General features: G+C 35.4%; 2 protein-coding genes across 3 annotated transcripts; one reads left to right on the forward strand and one right to left on the reverse strand.

Moving 5' to 3' along the window:
• Positions 1-13,250: 13,250 nt before the first annotated feature.
• On the forward strand, positions 13,251-15,503 carry LOC111894335 (fructokinase-2). The gene is made up of 5 exons (XM_023890413.3): positions 13,251-13,496; positions 14,103-14,513; positions 14,643-14,777; positions 14,866-14,982; positions 15,159-15,503. The coding sequence occupies exons 1-5, from the start codon at positions 13,320-13,322 to the stop codon at positions 15,288-15,290; spliced, it is 972 nt and encodes a 323-aa protein (XP_023746181.1). The 5' UTR covers positions 13,251-13,319; the 3' UTR covers positions 15,291-15,503.
• A 402-nt stretch (positions 15,504-15,905) lies between these two features.
• LOC111894334 (CLP protease regulatory subunit CLPX3, mitochondrial) lies at positions 15,906-21,773 on the reverse strand. Of its 2 annotated transcripts, none has more exons than XM_023890411.3 (15): positions 20,535-21,773; positions 20,311-20,372; positions 20,124-20,221; positions 19,917-19,996; positions 19,209-19,259; positions 18,488-18,562; positions 18,315-18,392; positions 17,947-18,003; positions 17,701-17,771; positions 17,259-17,358; positions 17,066-17,170; positions 16,893-16,955; positions 16,562-16,684; positions 16,308-16,472; positions 15,906-16,233 (listed from the first exon to the last, which is right to left on the reverse strand). In XM_023890411.3, exons 1-15 carry the CDS (start codon positions 21,396-21,398, stop codon positions 16,171-16,173), a joined length of 2,055 nt encoding a protein of 684 aa, XP_023746179.1. In that variant the 5' UTR covers positions 21,399-21,773; the 3' UTR covers positions 15,906-16,170. The 2 variants fall into 2 exon arrangements, with proteins under 2 accessions (XP_023746179.1, XP_023746178.1); XM_023890410.3 differs by having other exon boundaries at positions 15,906-16,236; positions 20,535-21,772.
• Positions 21,774-23,202: the final 1,429 nt, after the last annotated feature.

Raw genomic sequence — 23,202 nt, forward strand, 5'->3', positions numbered from 1 at the left:
TAAGTCACCCTTTACCTACCTTGTTAAGTCCAAGTTAGTGTGCCGGTTAACCACACACGCTCCACCAACGACTTAAACAAAGTGTAAAGTGTGATTTCATGGATTAGCACCTTATTCACATTTTTCCTAAAGTAACTAAGATTGGGAATTTAATAAAACATTTAGTTACTTTATAATATTCATCATACTTTGAATGAGAATTTATAAGTCCTTGTCTTACCCGTTCGGCTAACGACCCTCCACCAGTCAAGCAAGCGGTGGGTGAGAGTGGACACCCATTAAGTCACCATTTTATAGGCAACAACCTTATACCCACCTTATAGACCGGCTTCGTGAATGAGGCGTACTAGCGGTAAGACGACTTTGTTCTTATATATATATATATATATATATATATATATATATATATATATATATATATATATATATATATATATATATATATAATTATTAAATCATAATAATATAAGTATAAGGGTTGAATTTTAACTTTTAAAATTCTAGGGGTTGGAAATAAAGTTTTAACTTGACTTTACTTGTTCCAAAACTTGAGGGCAAGTTTTGTAAACTTTCAAAACTTTTCATATCTTGTAACTTATGAGTTTAATAGAGTAATAAAATGAAGACTCTTCACTTTTCTAACTCTTGTGTTCTTTTAATGGTTTTCAATCCAAGCGACTTTTGGTTTTCCATAACTTGAGGACAAGTTATGGATTCCATTAAATAACATTATGATCAAGAATTAATCTACCACATAGGTTACAAATAATTCCTATGATCATCTAAACATCATAAGAACAAGATCATGAACATGAACACTTTCATATATCAAAATCACACTTTAATCTTTGTAATTTTGATAACTAGTTGTTGTAAATGAGTTAGAAAATACATTACACCTTCTAAAACAAGTTTTCAAGTACCAAAACAGTTTAGGGTAATGTTTCTAATCCATTTCCAGCAACTAAAGTTGAGAAACTGCACTCTGTCGACCCTACTCGTCGAGTGCATGAACCTACTCGGCGAGTAGGTTGAAGATACAAGTGGACTCGGCGAGTCCCCCCATGGACTCGGCGAGTCCATCAGTCAGACAGCAAGATTTCGACTTTTTCAAGCATATTGCAACAAGTATCAAACAAACAAGCCTAGGCTCTGATACCACTGATGGGATTTGAGCATTCTAACACTTCCTAAGTGTACATGCAACCCTAATAAACCTTGGATCTATGTTTGTCTAAGATACATGCAAATAATTATTTTTCCAAGGCTTATATCCTAACTAGCATGGCATGGGGAACTTGAATCAAATAAATCTAGTAGAAACACTTACCTTGTAGTTGTAGTTGATTCCTTGGAGTTTAAGAGCCTAGCACCAATAATGTGGATGCCTCAAATGAAAGTCACAAATCACCACAAACTTGAAACTTTGAGAGAATAGTCACACTTCTCTTGAAATCGGCCCTCACCTCAACATGTGTCAACTAGTGTGATTTCAAGAGCCAAAGCCTCCTTTATATAGTGTGGTGGATTAGGGTTACATCCATGTAAACCCTAATACCCATGTCTCTTCATTTCCATGAGATCCATGGGTTAAAGCTCCATGGAGTATCCATGGACTTCTCCATCCAAGCCTAGCCCATTCCAAATAAGCATAAGCCCACACTATATAAATATAGAAGCCCATATTTAATTAGTAATATCTTTGATCACTAAATTAATCCTAGATTAATTATAGATCACTACTAATTAAATAATATGATCTTATATTAATATATTAGAACTTATAATATATTAATAAACCATAACTTGTACTATTCTCAAATATTATCCATAAATTGTTCGGGTGAAGTGCAACCCAAATGGACCATGCCGGGTCGGGTCAAGTATATACCAAATATAGTTATGGACTTAGACACTATATCCAACAATAAGAGTATACGGTTTCATGTAATTCTTACTCTATATACGGCTCCACAACAGCAGTTTTTCGTAATACATAAAGATGAGCTTGATCAAGTAACTGAGCATCTACAACATCGATTGTAGCCTTTGATAAAGGCTTGCCGCTGCGGATTCTTTCATCAACGCGTTCATGAGGATTGCCAATTGATTTCATGTTTTTTAAGTAGTCTGAACAAAATTCTAAGGCCTCCTCCACCACATAACACTCTGCAATGGAACCCTCGGGTCGATGATGATTTCTTACATACCCTTTAAGTGTTTTCATGTATCTCTCAAATGGATACATCCACCTAAAATGAACCAGGCCACACAACCTCACCTCTCTAACTAAATGCACCATCAAGTGAGTCATGACATCGAAAAATGAAGGAGGAAAGTACTTCTCTAAAAAACATAATGTTAATACGATGTCACTTTGCAACTGGCCTAGCTTACTAACATCAACAACTTTACTACACAACTCATTGAAAAAATGACATAGGCTTAGGATTGTTCTCCACACCTTCACATCTAAAACCCCTTTGATTGCAAAAGGGAGAAGTTGTTGCATTAGTACATGACAATCATTAGACTTCAAACATCTTTGAAACATCATCCAACATGAGATTCTTGAAATTAGAGCAATACCCATGAGGAACTTTTATGTTAGACAGGGTATCATAAAATAGATGTTTCTCTACGGAAATCAATGTGTACTTGGCAGGCGGAATCCAATGTCGATCCCCTTTTGGTTGAGGTCGTAATTCAATCTTAATGCCCAACGCTTCAAGATCTTGTCGTGATTTTAATCCATCCTTCCTCTTGTGAGGCAAATTCAACGCTGTCCCATAAAGACTCTATGTCGCATTTTTTTCTATGTGCATGAGATCTAACTGATGGCAAACAGGCAATTTCTTCCAATAGTCAAGTTCAAAAAAAATCGACCTTTTATGCCAAAATTTAGATCTCTCGTCAATACTTTCTTTTTTCTTTTTTGACTTTTCCTTCTTTGGCGTTTCCTTCTTTGACGCTCCCTTCTTTGACTTTATCTTCTTTAACTTTATCTTCTTTGACTTTATCTTCTTACCCCATGTAGTCTCAAATCCAGCCAGATAGTCATAAATTTCTTCACCTGATGATGGTTGTGGCATAAAATTGTGCTCCTGTTGATTGTTGAAATGTTTTTTTCTTTTACGAAAAGGATTTGCAAGTGGTAGGAATCTTCTATGCCCAAGGAAGCATACTTTTTTGGACTTTGGCAACCATTGTGAACAAGTATTCTTTGAACATATTGGACAAGCATAATAACCTTTGGTAACACACCCCGAAAGATTACCATATGCGGGAAAGTCACTTATAGTCCAAAGTAATATTGCTCTTAGATTGAAGTATTCTTTCTTATAAGAATCAAAAGTCTCAACGCCAGTTTCCCACAAAAGCTTTAGATCTTCTATCACTGGTGCCAAGTAGACATAATGTAACATCCAAAAATACGACCCAAAAGTTTTTGTTTTAATAATAATAAAAATCATATACTGATCGTCACAACATAAAAACCATGTGTCAAATATCTCAACCCATAATAAATTGTCATGAACATTTGTGCCAAATCAAACTATGAATCAAAACAAACTCCCAGGAATAAGACTGAAGCTATGGTGTCTGCGATGCCATCATCCCGAGCTCTTCCCTTTACTTGCGGAAGTACCTGAAACCAAAACTAAAACTGTAAGCACAAAGCTTAGTGAGCTCCCCCAAACTACCACATACCATACAAACATATAAATCACATACTGGGCCTTGCCAACTGCATCAAACCGAGGTCCGGACTAACTGGGGCCTTGCCCTCTGCATCGGACCGAAGTCCGGAAACTGACTAAGACCTTGTCCCCTGCATCGGACCGAAGTCCGGACTAACTGACTGGGACCTTGTCCCCTGCATCGGACCGAAGTCCGGACTAACTGGGGCCTTGCCCCCTGCATCAGACCGAAGTCTGGAAACTGACTGAACAAAGCATAACATAAACATATCAACTAACATGAACACACATATACTACATACTGCATCGGGCCGTGGCCCGGAACACATAACACATAAATCTTGTCTGAGTCACGAAGGCATCAAACATACTAACTACTGCATCAGACCGAAGTACGGAAACTACTGCTAGCTAAACGGGCCGGCATTGTGGCCTTAGACCCATTCCTACTGGAAGGAAACCCACCTCGTAGCCTAGCTGCTGAAGGAACTGCTCCGAAATCTGTCTGTTGTGGCTCCGACTTCACCCCGGCTACAATTTTCATAAGTATTCTCAATCAAATACTGATAATAATACTGAGGGTAAAAGGACTATCTTACCGTTGGCCAAAGTCAATTAATCGATCAAAGTCAACATTCATTTGACATGACTCGTCGAGTCCTTACTCTCACTTTCTTGCTTCTGCCCGATACTACTCATCAAGTTTGGCATAGACTCGATGAGTTCCTCTTCGAAACTAACACTCAATCAATCTGCATCCGACTCGCCAAGTTGTATGAACAACTCGTCGAGTTCTCCTTCAACATATGAACACTCTGACTATGACTCGCCGAGTTGTATGAACAACTCGTCGAGTCTGTTCTCGAGGCATGAAGATTGCCTGGTACTCACCGAGTCAGGGCATTGACTCGTCGAGTTCTTCCATGAATGAGTCTACCCTCCATCTCACTGAGTCCATCTCTCACTCACTGGTTCCATTCGGCATAACTCAAAAAAGGGAAACAAGGGGACTCGCGACTCGACTCGCCGAGTCCGAAGAACGACTCGCCGAGTCGTATGCATGCAAACACTAAATACTCGATTCTGATCAAAACCAGTCCATTCCATTCATAGATCTGGGTTCTCGAGGCTTGATAACATGTAAATTTTCCAACTTTACGTGTAAATAACATCAAATGAAGGTTTTAGGGTTCAAAGCACACTATAAGAGTAGATCTAGAGCTTTCATGTAAAATGGCTCCATAAAGGTGCTAGATTTAAGCTTCTGGAACTCAAACCTAGCTAGATCCGAAGGCTAATCATCTCAATGAGTCCTCTATGCTACTACTAAGCAAGAAATGGTTCGAGAATAGCTTTAATTGCTTTAAAAAGGGGATTTAAGCATAGAAACAGAAAAGGGCCAAGATATACCTTACTATATTCTGAAATTCCACAAGGATTTGGATCTCCTTCTTCTCCTCTTGATCTACCTTCCTTTTTCCCTAAAGATCTTCAAAGAAAATACACCAAATCTCACAAAATGCAAAGAGGGCTCTAGGGTTTCGAAGATGATGCTCTGAGGGGTGATGGGGGCTGACTAGAGGCCCCAAAAGTTGTTTAAATAGGGTGCAAACCCTTGAAATTAGGGTTTCATCCAGACTGGCGGACTCGCCGAGTCCGAAATATGGACTCGTCGAGTCGCCAACTTAAACGTGCTCGAAATCCCGACTCTACTCGACGAGTCTGGCTACTGACTCACCGAGTTCCCCTTAAAACTTGAAGAAAAATAATTATATAAATATCATACTAGAATTGGGGTGTTACACATAAATATTGTTACCAGGTTGGTTTGGCCCGGATATCAACAGAGTCAACATCATGAATTTTCTTGACATACACAAATAAGGGGGTAGATTATATGTTATTAGGATAACCGGCCAACAACTATGCTTGGAACTTAATGACTTGTGAGGATTGATACCATCAGCAGACAAGGCTAATCTAAGATTTCGTTTTTCTTGTCCGAATTCTTTCCACATGTTATCAACAAGCTTCCAAGAAGGGGTATCGCGAGGATGAGTAAGCTTCCCTTGTTGACCCGACCTTGTGCGCGTATGCCAAGTTAAGTCATGTGCAATTTGTGGTATTGAAAACATTCTTTAAATCTAGGGATGATAAGAAAAATACCACAAAACTTTTGAAGGTACGTTTTTGGTATTCTTCTTCCAACGAGAAGTGCCACAAGTTGGACATTGAGAAGCATGTTTATGTTCTTTCCAGAATAGAACACAATCATTTTCACATGCATGAATCTTCTCATATTGTAGGCCTACTACTTTTAGCAACTTCTAGGACTCATATATCGAGCTAGGGATGGTATTGTTTGATGGTAAGATATCTTTTAGGACAGACAACAAAGCATCAAAACTAGCATCATACCATCCAAACTGACCCTTCAAATGTTGGAATTTCAATAATCCACTAAGTGCATTATACTTTGACCCTACATAAAGTGGCTTATCACATTCTTCAAGAAGTGATTTCAATGACTCAGGTTCTTCGTCTATATATTTGAAGGCATCATGTAGCATATCCTTTGTATAAATAGCATCAGGAGGAATGGAATTGTTAGGGCATCTAGAATCACTCTTGGGTTGTTTTTCTCCATGGAAAGACCAAATCTTATAATTTTCATCGAAGCCATAGGAAAACAAATGATAGCGGACATTATCAATTGATTGGTGACACAAATTGATGCAATTTACACAAGGACATGGAATAACATCTAACATTGGATTATTACTTTGTGCAAACTCTAGAAAAGCATTCACGCCTTCATCATATGCATTTGATAATCTACTAGAGGAAATCCATGATTTATCCATTAAAAATTGTTTCCAACCTACATAATTATATACCATTTAAAGCAACAATGATTATACATGTATAGGGACAAAAACTGTGCAAAAACAAAACTGTACATGGTCCAAAACTGTACAGGGACGAAAAAAACTGTACAGGGACAAAAAAAAACTGTACATGGGCCAATCTTGAAGAGAATTGCTACCATGAGCAATGGAAAAAGCTTTCTGGGATGGAATCTCAGATTCTATAAAACAAGAAAAGTACACTTTATTTCTTTATTTTCCAGTTAATATTTAACTTTTATTTATTTATTTATATATATTTTTTTTATGTCATCAGTTATGTAATTAAAGTTGTCTTTTTATCTTTTTCTGTATTGACTTGAGCAGCTATGTGATGCAATGATTTTCAACCATGACCCACCAAAATGTTTTGATTACTGGGTAATGTATACATTTATTGGTGATATTTTTTATGTTCATAATTTGCTAAATAGCATTATTTTTTATTTTTCACTATAGTTCTGGTTAGTAATACAGATTTATATTGCCTCTTTACAGGAATGTGGTGGTTCATCTCATCATGGCATGGGTTGTAGTGCACTTATGTCAAATGTCATCTCAGGTATATTCTTAGTTGAATCTTTTATAAACAAATTTTGTTAATATTTATGCTTCTTTATTGTTATAGTTTCAAATACTCCATTTGTTTATATAATATAATATACCCTTCAGATATTGTGTTATCTGATATTTTTTTTATATGTTTTTTATTTTTTTAACATGATAGATAAAAGAAATCCTCAAATGGGCCTCGTTGTTAAAATGAAGCACAATGGCCCACATATGAGTTGTTCACTTTCAGTTTCTGTTGTATGTGATTCATATCAAGTTCATGTTGTTATGTTAATGAAGGAAGTAAGAGATAATATAAGAGGGTAGTGTTATTATTAGGGGTATTTTGGGCATTTCATAATATTATTTTCTATTGTATGTGATTCATATCAAGTTCATTTTGTAGTTGTTGAGTTCACATAGTTTGGACATGAAATATCTTGGGGGAATCATGGAGAATTAGGGGTATTTTGGGTATTTCATAATATTAGTTTGTTATGCCAGATAGTATAAGAGGGTAGTGTTATTATTTATTTTTCTGGCAAAAAGATAGTTTTCTTCTGCTTGTGATGAGTTCTTTTTTAATGTAAAGAGCTGAAAATTGCATACACTATAGCAAACATAGAGCGTGAAGGTGTTGTGAGTTCAAGAATATCACCATTAGCACAAGTATAATGTTTTTCATATCTATTTACTGAATTGCCCTTATCTATTTCCATCCATTCATTTGATAGATATCTATTTAAAAGGACAAGAAAGTAAAAAAAAAAAAAAAAAGTTCCTCTCTTATAACACATGTGCACCCAAGACCCGCATCTTTATATGACACAATAGAAAATGAAAAATAAAAAACTTATGTACCCTAAAAAATAGATATATATATATAAATAGTACCTTTTCTTATCTGAGTATGTGGAATATCGGTGTAATTTACAGCAAAAACTGTTGCTTTATCACCCTTTGAGGCTGCAGCAAGTAACAAAAAAAATTGTAACTCATTGTAACTATATGCATATTGCAATGCACAATTATGAAAAAAATTAACGAACATTAGCATTTAGCAAGTTATGTGTGAAGGAAGGTTGACATAATGCAAGCTTGGATATTATACATTAAACTAATTCAAACATGCTATCATCACTTTACCACATAAGGTACTAACACATTTAAGAGTATGATACTTGAATATGCAGCTTATTGAATGATTAATAACACATCTAAGCACATAATATAATAACTACATGAGGTGTTAGTGGGGAGTACATGTTTTCTTGCGTGCATGTTATACGATCTACTGTTTTCACATTTCAAATGAAGTCATCATCCCCTTTGCTTTTCATTTGATTGGTCAAACTCATAAACAGAAGCTCTTTTGAATTGCAAAATAAGCTCTAATTAAATCATCTGGATCAAATCTCTTTAAAACAAGGAAAAAACATCCAGACTAAGCAAAAGTAAGAGAAGGCTTGGAACAACATGCACACGGTTTTAACAAGTTGGGGCATTCTTTATCATAACTGGTGCAACCTTGTAGTTATATATTTTTCCTTCTTCTTGGCAAGAGCCAAATGTTGTAACTTCACTAGCACAAGATATTAACATTTTACAGAAACAAAATTATGCCTGAATTAATGTCCTAGAACATCCCAATTCATTTGGTATGTGATTAAGAAGGCTAATGAGAAGTGTACTATATATACTACATGAAGAGCTTTTAAAAGAGAAGAGTCCTGAGAAGAGTATTTTCAAATATTTTATCATATAATAAGATACTAGTGAGTTGTATAAATCATGATTATATCACATTCCGCCATATTTGGGTTAGGGTACAGGTAAAGAGACTAGTGGTGAAGAGATTGGGTTTTAAAGAAATATCGAGGAAAAAATGAATTATTTCTAATATAAAATATGTGTTTGTTTATGTTCAACTTTAGGTGAATGACTTACTTTCTAACGATCATCCATGGAAGTTAAGTGTAGAACTCTTGTTGATGTTCAAAGTTGTGAAGCAGAAACCCCATGAAGCATTTATTTGAGAGTTGGATTGAAAGCAGAAGAAAGAATAGAGAACTCTAAGAAGTTGAAAACAGAGTACATGTAAACTTGATTGTGTATCTTGACTTGGTTTATATTACCAATTTATGTCAATAGGAAGGTTTTATATGATGTGTTATTCTATAATTATTCCATGCCTTCAAAAATGTTTGATATAATATTTCAGTTGATTGGTGTAGAATTTTTACTAGTTTTACATTTTATTACAGCACTGTCAAGCTTTTGGATTCTTATGTACCATGTTAGCAGCTGGTGGAGATGATGATGACATTATACTTATCAACACCATAGATGGATCAGTTGCCAGGGTTTTAAAAGGACACAGAGGATCCATCACATCCATATCTTTTCATCCCAAAAGGGAATACTTAGCATTTGTCGATTCATTTGGAACTGTTATAATCTGGGAGCTCCAATCCGGTACAACACTCCACACCCTAAAAAACATTTCCCATAATACCCCTCCAGATTTCACAGCATTATCCGCACTCTCCTGGAGTCCAGATGGCGAAATGCTAGCTGTTTCTGGTTTAAAAAATGATGTTGCTATGTATGATAAAGACACAGCTGAAAATTTTTTCAAATTAAGAGGTGAACACACACAACCTGTGTGTTTTTTAACCTTTTCACTTAATGGAAAGTACATTGCTACATCTGGATTTGATAAACATGTTTTGATATGGGATGTAACTAAGACACAAGACATTGAAAGACATAATTTTGAGGAAGTGATATCTTCTATGACATGGAAGCCACATGGGAATGCATTAGTTGTTATTGATGTTATAGGAAAGTATGGTGTTTGGGACTCTATTGTCCCATCATCCATGGCATCACCTACAGAAGGGAGGCCCACTTTGGATTCAAAGAAAAATGATGGTTTGTTTTTCTTCGAAGAAGAAGAAAAAGAGATTAGTACATCTGGAAGCATGAGTGATCATGGTGAAGAAGAAGAAGATATTTTTATAAATTCTGAGCAACCTACAAGAAAAAGATTGAGGAATTTCAAATATGATGAAGATTCAAATGATCATTGGTGGACAAGGGTTTGCATTGGCTGTTTGTCACTGCACTACAAAGTTCAGTAGACTATTGCATAACTTTTAGACAAGAACCATTTCTATTTAGTGATTATTTTCTAAGCTTGAGAGGATACGGATTGAAAAGTGTAGAGTATGTTCAACTTTATGAATTAAAAAGGAAGCCAAAAGGTCAAAATGACAGATTTGGTCAAAAAGACCAAAACTGTCAAAATTGACCAAAATGCTCAAATGACTAGAAATTCTAGTTTGAGAGAATTCAACCACATTTATTTACATATAAGAAGTTTGTGAAGAAGTTCATAAATTGAAAAGGAGACCCAAATGGTCAAATTAATAGATTTGATAAAAAAAAAAGAAAAAGGCAAAAATGTCAAAATTAACCAAAATGGTCAAATGACCAATTTTGGGAGCATAAAACTACATTATAAATATATAGAATTTGTAACTTAGACAGTGATGCTTCATGAAGCTCATCTTGGGAAGTTTAAATCTGAAGTACAAAAAAAAAAGAAACATAATGGTTGTTAGGATAGACAGTGATGCTTCATGAAGCTCTATTGAAGAACTTTCTCATAGGATTCTGAATCTTCACCAGATTGAATCACTGTATGAGGTATCGATCCAAATTGTGGCACTGAGTAAACTAAAACAAAATTAAGATCCAGGGTACCAACAAACTTAAGAAAAAAACAGAAAACTAAAGGGTATTAGGTTAGTTTTTTTTTATCTTGATTTAGTTTTAATTTTTAGGTGTTGATTGAATTTAGTTAGGTCAAGATTAAGGCAAAAGAGTCATTTTACTTTAAAACCTTTTTATTAATGTCATCGGTGCCAGAGACAAACCTTGTAGCAAAACTAAATTTGATTGTTAATTAGTTGTGGTTTTTTTTATTATACACAATATTTTGCTAATGTTTGTAAGAAATAATTTTATTTCTCACAGGGTTTGATGAAACTGGAAGTAGAGAAAAGAAGGTCAACAAACAGAAGGTGAAACCAGTTGAAAGAACTGAGCAACTTGAGGCTATGGATGTAGAGCTTGACATGAACGAAACGGATAAATCTGGCCAAGTAAACAAGACTAATCTTTTTGGATTACTTAGAGATGATGCTGGACAGTTGAAAGAACTTGAGGGGAAGACTCTTGTTTTAAGCACCAAAGAAGAGCCAAAGTTTGAAGAACCTAAAGAGAAACATCTCACAGGGGAGTTTGATAAAGATGAAGTTTGAGGGATTTTTCGTCTCTTTTCTCAGGTCACTGACATTATACTTAAACGGTTAGCCAATTCTTTCTTCACCTTGAGGACAAGGTGAAAGTTTGGGATAAAAGGCAGACCAAATGTTCGCAAGATGAAAAAAGGGGATAAAAACATTACATACAACTTGAGAAGCTTGAGATTTTACCTTGTGTTCAACTTGAGAAGCTTCGGTAGGTGAGAAAACCTTGAATGTGTTCAAATTAGCATCAGATTCATGGCTACCAGGCGCTTCTTCCCCTTGTGTCGACTTTCTTCTGATCTTTCTCTTCTGTTACTTGCTTCTCTGGCCAACCGGGAAGTTCACTTTGCCTAAATCGTTTCAACAGGAACACCTTAATCGGACCTAGGGCACGTAATTTGAGTAGTCTCCAATGATGTCAGTTGAGCCCAAGGTCATCGGCGAGGCGAAATCAACCGGAGGAGAAGTAACCTAACGTCGGAGGAGGAGACATTGTCTGCAAGGGGAGGCGAGTCGAGGTCTCAGAGTCGATCGATTGTAGAGAGTGAAGTGACTGATCAACAGTGAGTGTTAGGATATTTTATTTGTAGCCTCGATTATTGTGACAAGAGACGCGCGCCTTTCATTAAAATTATAATGCGACATTTATTGAGAAGACGCACATTTTACATAAAACGCCCTCTGTGTTTTTAAGTTTTTTACATTAGACACTAATTTAAGGGCACGCAATAATGCGCGACCTATATCCTTAAATTTTTTGAAGAGATGACACTTTTTTAATGTCACTCTCTTTTACATAACATAAATCAACGAGTATCGTGTTTTGCGCGTCGTAAAAGGGTCTTTTTCTTGTAGTGATCGGTCGGAGGGTTTAGAGGAGCAGTGGTGAAGGTGAGGAGGGGAGCGGAGAGGGGAGGCAGGGGTGAAAGGTTATTGTTTCCGCTGGTAGGGAGCCGATTTTTAGCGTGAATAAGTACCACCTAGCATTGTTGTCTCTCACCAATGATTTCTATATAGATCGTTGCATCTGATATCAAGTGTGTGTTTTACTTTGGTTCAATTGAAGTTTCAAAGGAACATGAGGCTAGGGCTCTATTACTGTTTCTGGTGGTAGAGACATGAAACAAAATGAGAAATGGGAAAAAGGTTTCTATTAATTTTCCAGAGCTTGGATCTGCCGAAGAAGATGACCAAAGATGTCGCCGAAGTTTTGCGTCCGCTGAAAGTCGCCAAAGGTGGAACTAAAACCCCCAAACCAGGTTTTACATGCTATTACAGATAGTAATGGTATGTTTTAAACAAATAAACAAGTTTAAGGGTTTACTGTGCATCAAAAAAAAATTAAGTGACCAAATATATATAAAGAGTATAATTGGTTACTCTTTCAAGTCATTATCTCTAAAAATTTCCCCTTTAGAAGGATGTTGTACACTTAATGGGCATTTTTAAACGTCTAAAATACTTTGAGGGACCAAAGCGATACAAATTGATCCAACTTGGGCCAATTGAAAAAAAAATGGACTTGAAATAATAGAAAATCACAAATTACATGGACCTTTTTGGAGTATTCTCTCAACAAACTAAGGAAAGATAAGAAGGCCATCTTAATTTAAATTTGAAATAAACAAAATAATTAAAATAAAGCAGAAATAAAGAGTCAAAATTACGTTTCAATAATTATTCCGAAAATCCATCAACAAACATGATTTCTCCATCTCACCCACATTTATATTCTAATTTCTCTCACTTCCTCAACATCTTTCGTTATATATATCTATAAACACACACAGTCACACACACACATTGATCATCTTTCATCGAGTGAGAACATTTCGAGAGAGAAAATGGCAGCTTCTTCTACTATTGTGTGTTTTGGAGAGATGTTGATCGATTTCGTACCCGACGTCGCTGGAGTCTCTTTGGCTGAGTCTCAGGGATTCCTTAAGGCCCCAGGTGGTGCTCCCGCTAACGTCGCTTGTTCCATTGCAAAGCTAGGTGGCTCCGCGGCTTTTATCGGCAAGGTACTTATCATAATAATTTTCATATATTATTTTAATCGATGTGGATTCCATCGATCAATGTTGTTCTTGAATGATTTAGTGGACATTTATTGATCAATGGTTTTAGGGAGTGATCAATGTTCCTATTTTATTATACCAAATTGTTTTGCATGTAATAATTGCATATAATGGGCAGGATCCCCCAAAATGCATTATGATTAATTTATATATTTCATTTATAATAATAATAATAGTAATAATAATAAAGCGACAGATCTACTACTACACTAACGTCTTTATGAATCAAAGTTGTTCTTGGATGACTTATAATGTAATGCACATCTAAGGATCAATGATTTTACGTAGTGATTATTGTTTTAGTATTTTTATTTCTGTAAAAGTTGTTATCCATCGTTAATCTATATGAGTTTAATGCTGTTCTTGGATGATTTATAAATTAACTGACATTTATGGATCAATGGTTTTACGGATTAAATTTTGCAAATTGGACATTAATGGATTGATGGTTTTGTGGCGTAACAATCTGATTTTTTAATCAATATGGGTATGTAGAAACTTTAATATGAAATAATATGAATAGATGCATTTGATTGATGTAAAGTGCAGGTTGGGAAAGATGAATTTGGATTCATGTTGGCTGACATTATAAAGAAAAACGGAGTGAATGCTGATGGTGTGTTGTTTGACGAGCATGCAAGGACAGCTTTAGCATTCGTGACACTTAAGAAAGATGGTGAGAGGGAATTCATGTTCTATAGGAATCCTAGTGCCGACATGCTCCTAAAAGAATCGGAGCTTAAAATGGACATAATCAAGCAAGCCAAGATCTTTCATTATGGCTCCATCAGTCTCATCACTGAGCCATGCAGATCTGCCCACATGGCAGCCATGAAGGCCGCCAAGCAGGCTGGGGTCTTGCTTTCATATGACCCCAATGTCCGCCTTCCCTTGTGGCCTTCTGCTGAGGCCGCTAGGCAAGGCATCAAAAGCATCTGGAACGAAGCTGATTTCATCAAGGTAGTTTATTATTGACACTATGATAATTATTTCAATTCCTTTGGGAATGACAAATTTACAATATGAATTTTATTTGTTGTGGTTTTTGGGTGTGAAAAGACAAAAATTGCCCTTTTTATTTATGTGTAGGTGAGTGATGACGAGGTGGAATTCTTGACACAAAAGAAATCTAATGATGAGGAAGCCGTGAAGAGTTTATGGCATGATGGTCTTAAGCTTATGGTTGTTACGGATGGCGAAAAGGGTTGTCGATATTACACCAAGGTATGTGATACCGATTTTTTTTCATTTTGCTTTTAATATATGTGACATTAATTTACTCACAATTCACAAATGTTATTTTATTTTGTAGAGCTTCAAGGGAAAAGTGCCGGGATACTCGGTGAAAACAGTCGACACAACAGGAGCAGGAGACTCTTTCGTAGGCTCGTTGCTTGTTTCCATGGCCAAAGACACTTCCATTTTCACGGTAAGAAGAAATCCATTTCGTTTTTACAGGTTTTGATGGAATTGGTATGCAACATGGTTCAAATTATATCAGTCTTTCTCTTTCCAAAAATATTCTGTAAAGGAAACACGTAGTAGCCTAAAATATATATTCCAAACACTGGTTGTTTTATTTTTTTGAATAAATCATAAATGTAGGATGAAGCGAAGCTGAAGCAGGCACTAGCATTTTCGAATGCTTGTGGGGCGATATGCACAACAAAGAAAGGAGCCATCCCTGCACTACCTTCCGTATCCGATGCCCAATCTCTCATGTCCGCTTCCAAGTAGAGAATAAAAAAAACCCTACGTGTGATTGTTTTGTTTTTTGCAACATTGTTTTCAATGGTCTCTTAGTTTTTTAGATTGCTTTTTCTTGGTTTAGGTTATTGATTTCAAAAGGCCATGTGTTTGGACCTTGTTTTTGTTTTGTTTTGTTTTGACAATTCAAAAGGTAAATAACAATATCTTGTTCTGCAATCACAACAGAACAAGCTTATATTATTATCATTTTCGGCCCATATCCCATCCAAAACGGATGGGCTTTTTGTGAGTGTGGAATGGATGTAATCATGATTGATATTGATGTTATTAGTGTGTAATGCAAGACTATATTTGTTCAACAACAGACTTTTTAGTTTTTACTACAACTAAAACAAATTTGCAAGAACAAATCCAACTTAAAACTTGCCAAAAAAAAAAAAAACAAAGTTAGGTGCTTGTCACAACTAGACTGGAATGGAGTAAGACTGGACCAGTTTTTTAGTGTAGTTTCAGAGGACCTTGTAAAAGATCGGACAAAAAATGACAATTACAGGTCCCAATCTCGGTCTCTACAAACAACTATAGACTAGAATATGAGAAATAAGGTATAAATAAATTGGCAATATGTAAAAACACTAAAAATGGACCAACACCTCATCATTTCCAAAGCTTATGTGTACAATGTACAATAAAACAAGAATTTTACATATGTTTTTTCCTTTGTATTTCTCTTTTTTTTACCACCTCATTTCTTTTTATCTCTATCGACTTAAAACCAAAGCGAATCGGATGTTATTATTCTGTTGTACATGGAGACGGAGGTATAATTACACCACACCGGTTCTTGTTCGGGTTTTTACAAATGAAACCCAACAAATGAGAAAAAGGTCCAATTCTTGTTAAACTGTTACATGCTCATGGCTTTTGATGAGGTTTCTTCTTCTCCTTCCACCAATTGCCCATCAGCTTCCTGCTGCATTCACCACAAAAGTTCATTTCAGATAAGACTCCATTGAAACTAAAAAGATGTGTGAAATTCCATACCATTTGTTCTTTAGATCTTGTTTTTGCAAGATAATTTTCTAACGCGCCATCACCACGGAGTATTTTTCCCCCACATCCTGATAAACAAGAATCTACTGACCCAACTGATTCCTCATCAATCACAACCGCATCCACTCGATCCTTTCCTGTTTTGGCGTCGGGAATCTGATTTTGTTTTTTTTTAAGAAGAAAAAAAATAAGGAATATTTTTATTGACATTTATGGTGAGTAAATGACGAAAAAGCCCTGCATACCTCGTACATAGAGTCGGTTAGAAGAGTTTCGAGTATGGCTCTTAACCCTCTGGCACCTGTGTTCTTGGCCATTGCCTTTTGAGCAATTAATCTTTGTGCCTTTTCTGTGAAATGTAGTTTCACCTACAGTTCACCAAACATAATTAATTACCAACAAACAAACAACTCAAACTAAACTAAGCTGAAATGTATTTTCTTTTCTTTTTTTAACTTAATAGACTTTATAGGGACAGATCTTAGGGCCTGTTCCTTTTCTTTTCCCATTAAATGTTGTATGAGTCTATGAGAAAAAAAAAAAAGACTTTCTTTTTCAACTGAATGAAGTGCTTACATCGTTCATCTGAAACAATTTCTTATATTGCTTCCCGAGAGCATTCTTAGGTTCCATAAGGACCTGTCATACAAGTAAATCATCAAAACAATAATAATTACGTCTTTGGGTTGTGAAAAGAATAAAATCCTAAAACAAAATCAAACAGAGAAGTTTTGAGTGATAAAGCATACCTGAACAAGTTGATCTTCGGTTAGAGCTGACAAACTTACTAAAATTGGAAATCGTCCTATGAACTCGGGTATGAGTCCATAGGCTATAAGATCACTACTTTCAACCTGAAAACAAAAAGGATAAAACCAATAATATATAATTCCTCATTATTAGAAAGAAAAAAATAAATAAATAAAGACATTTGCTGCTTACAGATTCAAGTAAAGATGATGTGACTGCAGCATTTGTGAGTGCACTGTTTCTCATGTTAGCACGAACAGGCGCTCCAAAACCTATTGAAGAGTCCTGCCGTCTGAAATTTAAAAATAAAAAAATAAAAAAAAAATGATTTTACATTTAAACCCTTCAACTTATAGTTGTTATATAGTGAAAGCATTTCCAGATAACATCCTACATTCCTACCTTGAACATTATATTTTGGAAAATTTGTGAATTATATCAAATCTCATCCGGATAGAAAGCAATTTTTACTGTTGTAATTGAGTGAATGTTTGTTTTAAAGTGGGTATTGATTGAAAATAGAGTAGTAGATTAATAAGAAAAAAAAGTTGCACAGAAAGAAATGAATATAGGATATGTTGCTATTTCTTGCACTTAGCCCAGAAAAAACAAAAACGTACGGATTTGGATTCACCTCTCGGATATGGTTTTCTCCAAATCAACAAATGCGCCACCACAAATGAAAAGGATGTCCTTTGTATCTATCTGCAAGTAACTTTTACTCATTAGATAATGTTATATTATCAAGTTATTAACAAGCTTAAGCACAAGAGATTAAACAGGCTATGCATGATTAGTTTTTATGATTAGAAATGCCATAAGTAAAAGAGTAGGTTGCATGCACATGGAGGGCTATAATAGGAAATCAATGCAACTGTACCTGAATGTTATCACCTCTAGGATGCTTCCTCGCCCCCTTTTCAGGCACGTTCACTATCTGCAGAAAGACCACAGCCAGATGTTAACCATTTCAAATGGAATATAATCACAAATATTCATCCTAATCATTCAAGAAGAATCAACATGTGAGATGTCACATGCAGTGATATGTAACTTTTTTACAAATTTATCATACAACCAAAACAAAATGAAGCTGGTTACTTAGAGTAAATGCCTTGAGAATTACAAGTAGTCATGTGTTTGATGAAGTCATATTATTATTATTATTATTATCATCTCTTGAATTCGGTAAATCAACAATTGATTGATTTTGCCAATTGATCACAAAGATAATTAATAATGGCTTACAGTTCCTTCCAGCATCTTAAGTAGAGCTTGTTGGACTCCCTCACCAGAGACATCTCTGCTAATGTTTAAGCTCTCAGCCTGTCAAATTATATTTATAGCAAAATCAAAACTCTTTCAGATCTCAAAGCAAAGCATGCAAAACTCAGGATCACAAAAAAGTAATTGGCTAAAACCTTTTTCGTTATCTTATCAACTTCATCAATGTAAACCATCCCTTGTTGTGCAGCTTCAACATTGAATTCAGCAACCTTGAAACCAAATGGAAACATTATACATCAAACTCAACTCTATGGATCGAAAATCACAAAAATATTATTTAACTTTTCATCTCTCATCTGCTATCAACTGACTAACAATATAAATCAGAAAATAAGAACAAAAGCTTCACTATATTTGATTAATCTAATCACTCAAAATGAACAAGAACCCTAATGCTTGCTAGAGAATCGAGAGCCTAGCCTCTCCCAAAGGAATAACTTCCAGTTTTTCACACAAAAGATGCCTTCCACTCATTCTCTCTACTCCTATATAAATAAGTATTCTGCATAACCACTACATTAAAATAAATGCCCCTGCACTAAAACTAAAAGATTCTCATTATTTGTTTAGTTTGCCCACAATACCCTTTTCTATAATAACCTGATTCATAGCATTTACATTGACAAACACTATAGAAGAATGAAACAAGTTTGGGCCAAAAAGGGAAAAAAACATAATGGAAATGATAAAAGTTAAGACACAGAAAGAGAAATTTAATCAGGTTGTTAAACTCATGAGTCTCAACTTCTTGGTCAATGAGATAAAAATAATAATAATAATAATCAATATATATATATATATATATATATATATATATATATATATATATATATATATATATATAAACTGCAGTACCGTAAGTAGTTTGTGCAATATAGATTCCACATCATCACCAACATAACCAGCCTGCATAAGCCATAATGTAAAAAACACATAAACCACTTTCAATCGAACAATGTAAATTACATATAAGGGTTAAAAGCACGTTTATACAAACACATTTTTTCCTAATTTATGCAACAAGTGGTTTTTGTAGAGGAAATACGCAATCAAGTTTCTTCATGGACCGAAATATGCAACACTATAACCAGTACCAAAATATGCAACCACAATTCATTCCATAAATGTTTATTTGTCTCACTCTTTTTACCAACTTATGCAACAATGTTTCACTTTTTTTACCAATTTATGCACTAGTGCTTGACCTTTGTACCAATGTTTCGCCTTTTTACCAATTTAAGTAACATTGTTACACTTTGTCATAAATTTGTGTCACAATGCTTCAGTTTTTTAACCAATTTATGCAATCGACACGTATTATTGAACAACACTTGGAAAGGTTAAACAGGTTACCATTTATTGCATATCATTTGTTCCTAAAATGAAATGGTGTTGCATATTTGGTATAAAACCCACTTTGTTGCATAATTTGGGGAAAAGCATAAATATACACTTAACTCCATATATAATAATGGAAACAGAAATCTACACATTGGGTTTCACTTTTCAGTCCATTTCCATAAAAGCAATATAAATAAATAAATATATCAGCAACTGACTGACCTGTGTCAAGGTGGTTGCATCAGCAATGACAAATGGAACATTAACAAAACGAGCTAGAGTCTTTGCAAGTAATGTCTTCCCTATTGCACAAAAATCATAGAAGCATAAACAATAAATAAACAATAGGATTTATAGTGGAAGAGACAAGAAATGTTAGAAAAAGAAAACATCCTAATGATTATACATTATACATACATACATACATACCTGAGCCAGTTGGGCCCATTAGAAGTACATTGCTTTTTTCTAAATCTACATTGTCATCATCATCTTCAGTCTTAGATCTTCCTGGATCTGCTCCTGACCTAGTTGCAATAAACAACTTCAGTTCAGCAATCAGCCTGTGAATGATAATTAAGATGAAAAGAATTCATTTGTTTAACAACTGACTAACCCTTTCTGTAAGGAGGCATGATATATCCTTTTGTAATGGTTATAAACAGCTACTGAAAGGACCTGCAAATAAAATGGGAAACCAGTTCAAGGGAAAAGATCATGTAAGTAACACCATAATCAAATATACAAAGCAACTAACTTTATATAAAGTCACAATTGTCTGTAGGGTTACAGATTCTAAGCATGCTTGAAAGCATATCAGAAAGGGGAAAAAGTTGAAACCTTTTTGGCACGCTTTTGACCAATGACAAACTTATCCAGTCCCTCACAAATCTCCTTAGGAGTAGGCAAATTCTTCCCCAAATTTGAGCCACCTGACCCATACTTCTCTCCACCACCACCACCACCACCGCCAGGACCCCTTGCACGTATTACATTCAACCCCGGTGGAAACGGAGGTCCAGGGGGAGTATGCACCGCAAGTCCATTGCCAGAGAGAGGAGGAGGGGGAGGAGGATTGGTCCAATTCTCCGGTGGTTCACCACCATAAGCCTTCAATGTCTCCCAAAACGAAGCCCTAAGTTTGTTAGCATATTCATCATCATCATTAGCCTGTCTCTTATCCCTTCCATTCCCATTACTGTTTTTAACCCTACCAATTTCGACAAAACGGCCTTGTAAAGGAGCCATCTTGTACGGCCGGAAATAGTAGGCGGTTTTACAGTTGGGACAAAGGTTGACAGCCTGGTAAGCGCCTTTGCGATTGGAATCGGAACCAGGATCAGGCGGTGATTCTGATTCATTTCCGGCGGATGAAGACGGCGGAATTAGGTGGGTGTTATTGGAAAAAACCAGATTCATTTGCTTAGAACAACGAGGGCAGTTAGCTTCGGCTTTAATCCTCCGCGTCATCGTCGTGGTTCTACTGCCGTTGTCATCAGAACCACCACCGCCATGATCCCATTTATACCTTGTTTGTAGACCAGTCAACGACCTCGGACGAATGTACGGACCGCCGGCGCCGGCATGTAGCAGCCAATTAACGAAACCACGCCTCGATGCATACGGGGTGGAAATTCTCATTCCTGCTTCTGTTGCAGCTATAATATCTCGAATCTTCCTCCATCTCCACATCCCAGACATCATAATCCAAAAACTACAACCTTTCTAATCGAATTTATTCAAATGGGCATGCAATTTTGCGATTCAATAAATCGAAACTGCTTGCATTTATTGAACAAAAAGGGGATTCCAAAATTGGCGATCTGTAAATATATATAACTTGAAAACGATCTATCTAATCCATAAATCTATCCAAATTAGGATTACATCCATTTGTAGCATACATGATTTTGCGGGATGAAAAACGAATTTGAGCAAGAAACACAAGAGAGGGGAGTGTTTGTAGGGAGAAAGCAGATCAATTGTGCTTTAAAGTTTAAACTAACCGTAAATCGCTCTCCACTCCCACTGCTTCCTTCCCGTTTCTTGTTTGCATTTTTCATACGCCATAAACGTTTCAGATTTGGTGTCATCTCTTATTTTAATAATATTTAATTAATTTATTACAGAATATTGACAATAAATACGGCATCACAAAAATACCAAGACATGTATATGTATATCGAATGTAACAATCTTTTACTTCAATATATCATATTATTATATAATATTTAATTAATGTATTACAGAATATTGACAATAAATACTGCATCACAAAAATACCAAGACATGTATGTATATCGAATATAACAATCTTTTACTTCAATATATCATATTATTATATAATGCCTTAATTTGCATCTTTGAACACGTAAAATGGTTTGGTCAGTTTCTTCGGTTTTAGCTGGATGTCTCACCTGCTTTTAACATATTCCAATCATCTTTTCTCCATCTCCTTCGTGATTTTGCATCGATTGAACTACACGATTTTGTATCGACCAAAGAATCCTACAACTTGGAGGTTGTTTTCTGTTTATAAAATAATGTGGTATTCGAAACGTCTTTGCATCTCAAAAGTCAATACATAATTTTTTGACGTTGCCTTCAACTGATTTTCTACTCTTCAAATAAAAACATGAATAATTGTCCACCACCGTTATTCTATATGCTCTTGCTTTCATATGTAACAACATATGTACCCCTCCATTATCTTGAAGAATATGTTGTTGATAGAAACTTTGAAGAACACACATCTTTGATATTCCTTTACACTGAGACACCAATTTGATTTTGTAATGGAAAATTTTATGCTTTCAAAAAAATTTCTCTCTACTTACTTCATGTGATTGTACAACGATCGCATCCGAGTTTTTCAAAATAATATTAGAAATTGAGAAAGTGTTTGGGATCACATATGTGGATCTTTTGGTGTGTCTTGAAGAAGTACTACACCTCTATTTTTATGTCGAAGACGATTTTCCTCTTGAGGTTGTCTTGACATCTGCAATTTCTTGAAGCACGCAGGAGCATTAGGTGTGTAGAAAAGGATTGGGTACTTGAGATTGTCTTTCACATGTTGACCTTATTCAACATCAACAAGTAAGTTTTGTTTTTCTGTATCTTTAAAATTTTGGTTATGCACACTATTAACAAAAACACCAAAGAGATTGGAGGCCTCAACTTTTTTTTCGTCACACTATTTACTTCTTTTGTCTTCCTATTTCTTTGTGTAGGAAACCATTAAGGGGATTCACATGAATTTAAAGGATTGAAAATGATCATTCTTTTTAATTGGGATTTCTATTTTGTTTGTTTATAGAACTCGCCTTTATATAAAATGATTATGGACTTAAGATTGGCTTTAAAGGCTTCAACTTAATCCTTAAGTGGTTCTAAAAGATTGTTAGCCATAAGGGAAAATTGGGGTTTAATGAAATGGCATTGTGAACTCATTGTGAGATTGAGTTCAACAAATTAAATAGATTGAGAAAGTACTAAATTGCATTAT

Source organism: Lactuca sativa, chromosome 4, assembly GCF_002870075.4.
Source record: "Lactuca sativa cultivar Salinas chromosome 4, Lsat_Salinas_v11, whole genome shotgun sequence".
Lineage (NCBI taxonomy): Eukaryota > Viridiplantae > Streptophyta > Magnoliopsida > Asterales > Asteraceae > Lactuca > Lactuca sativa.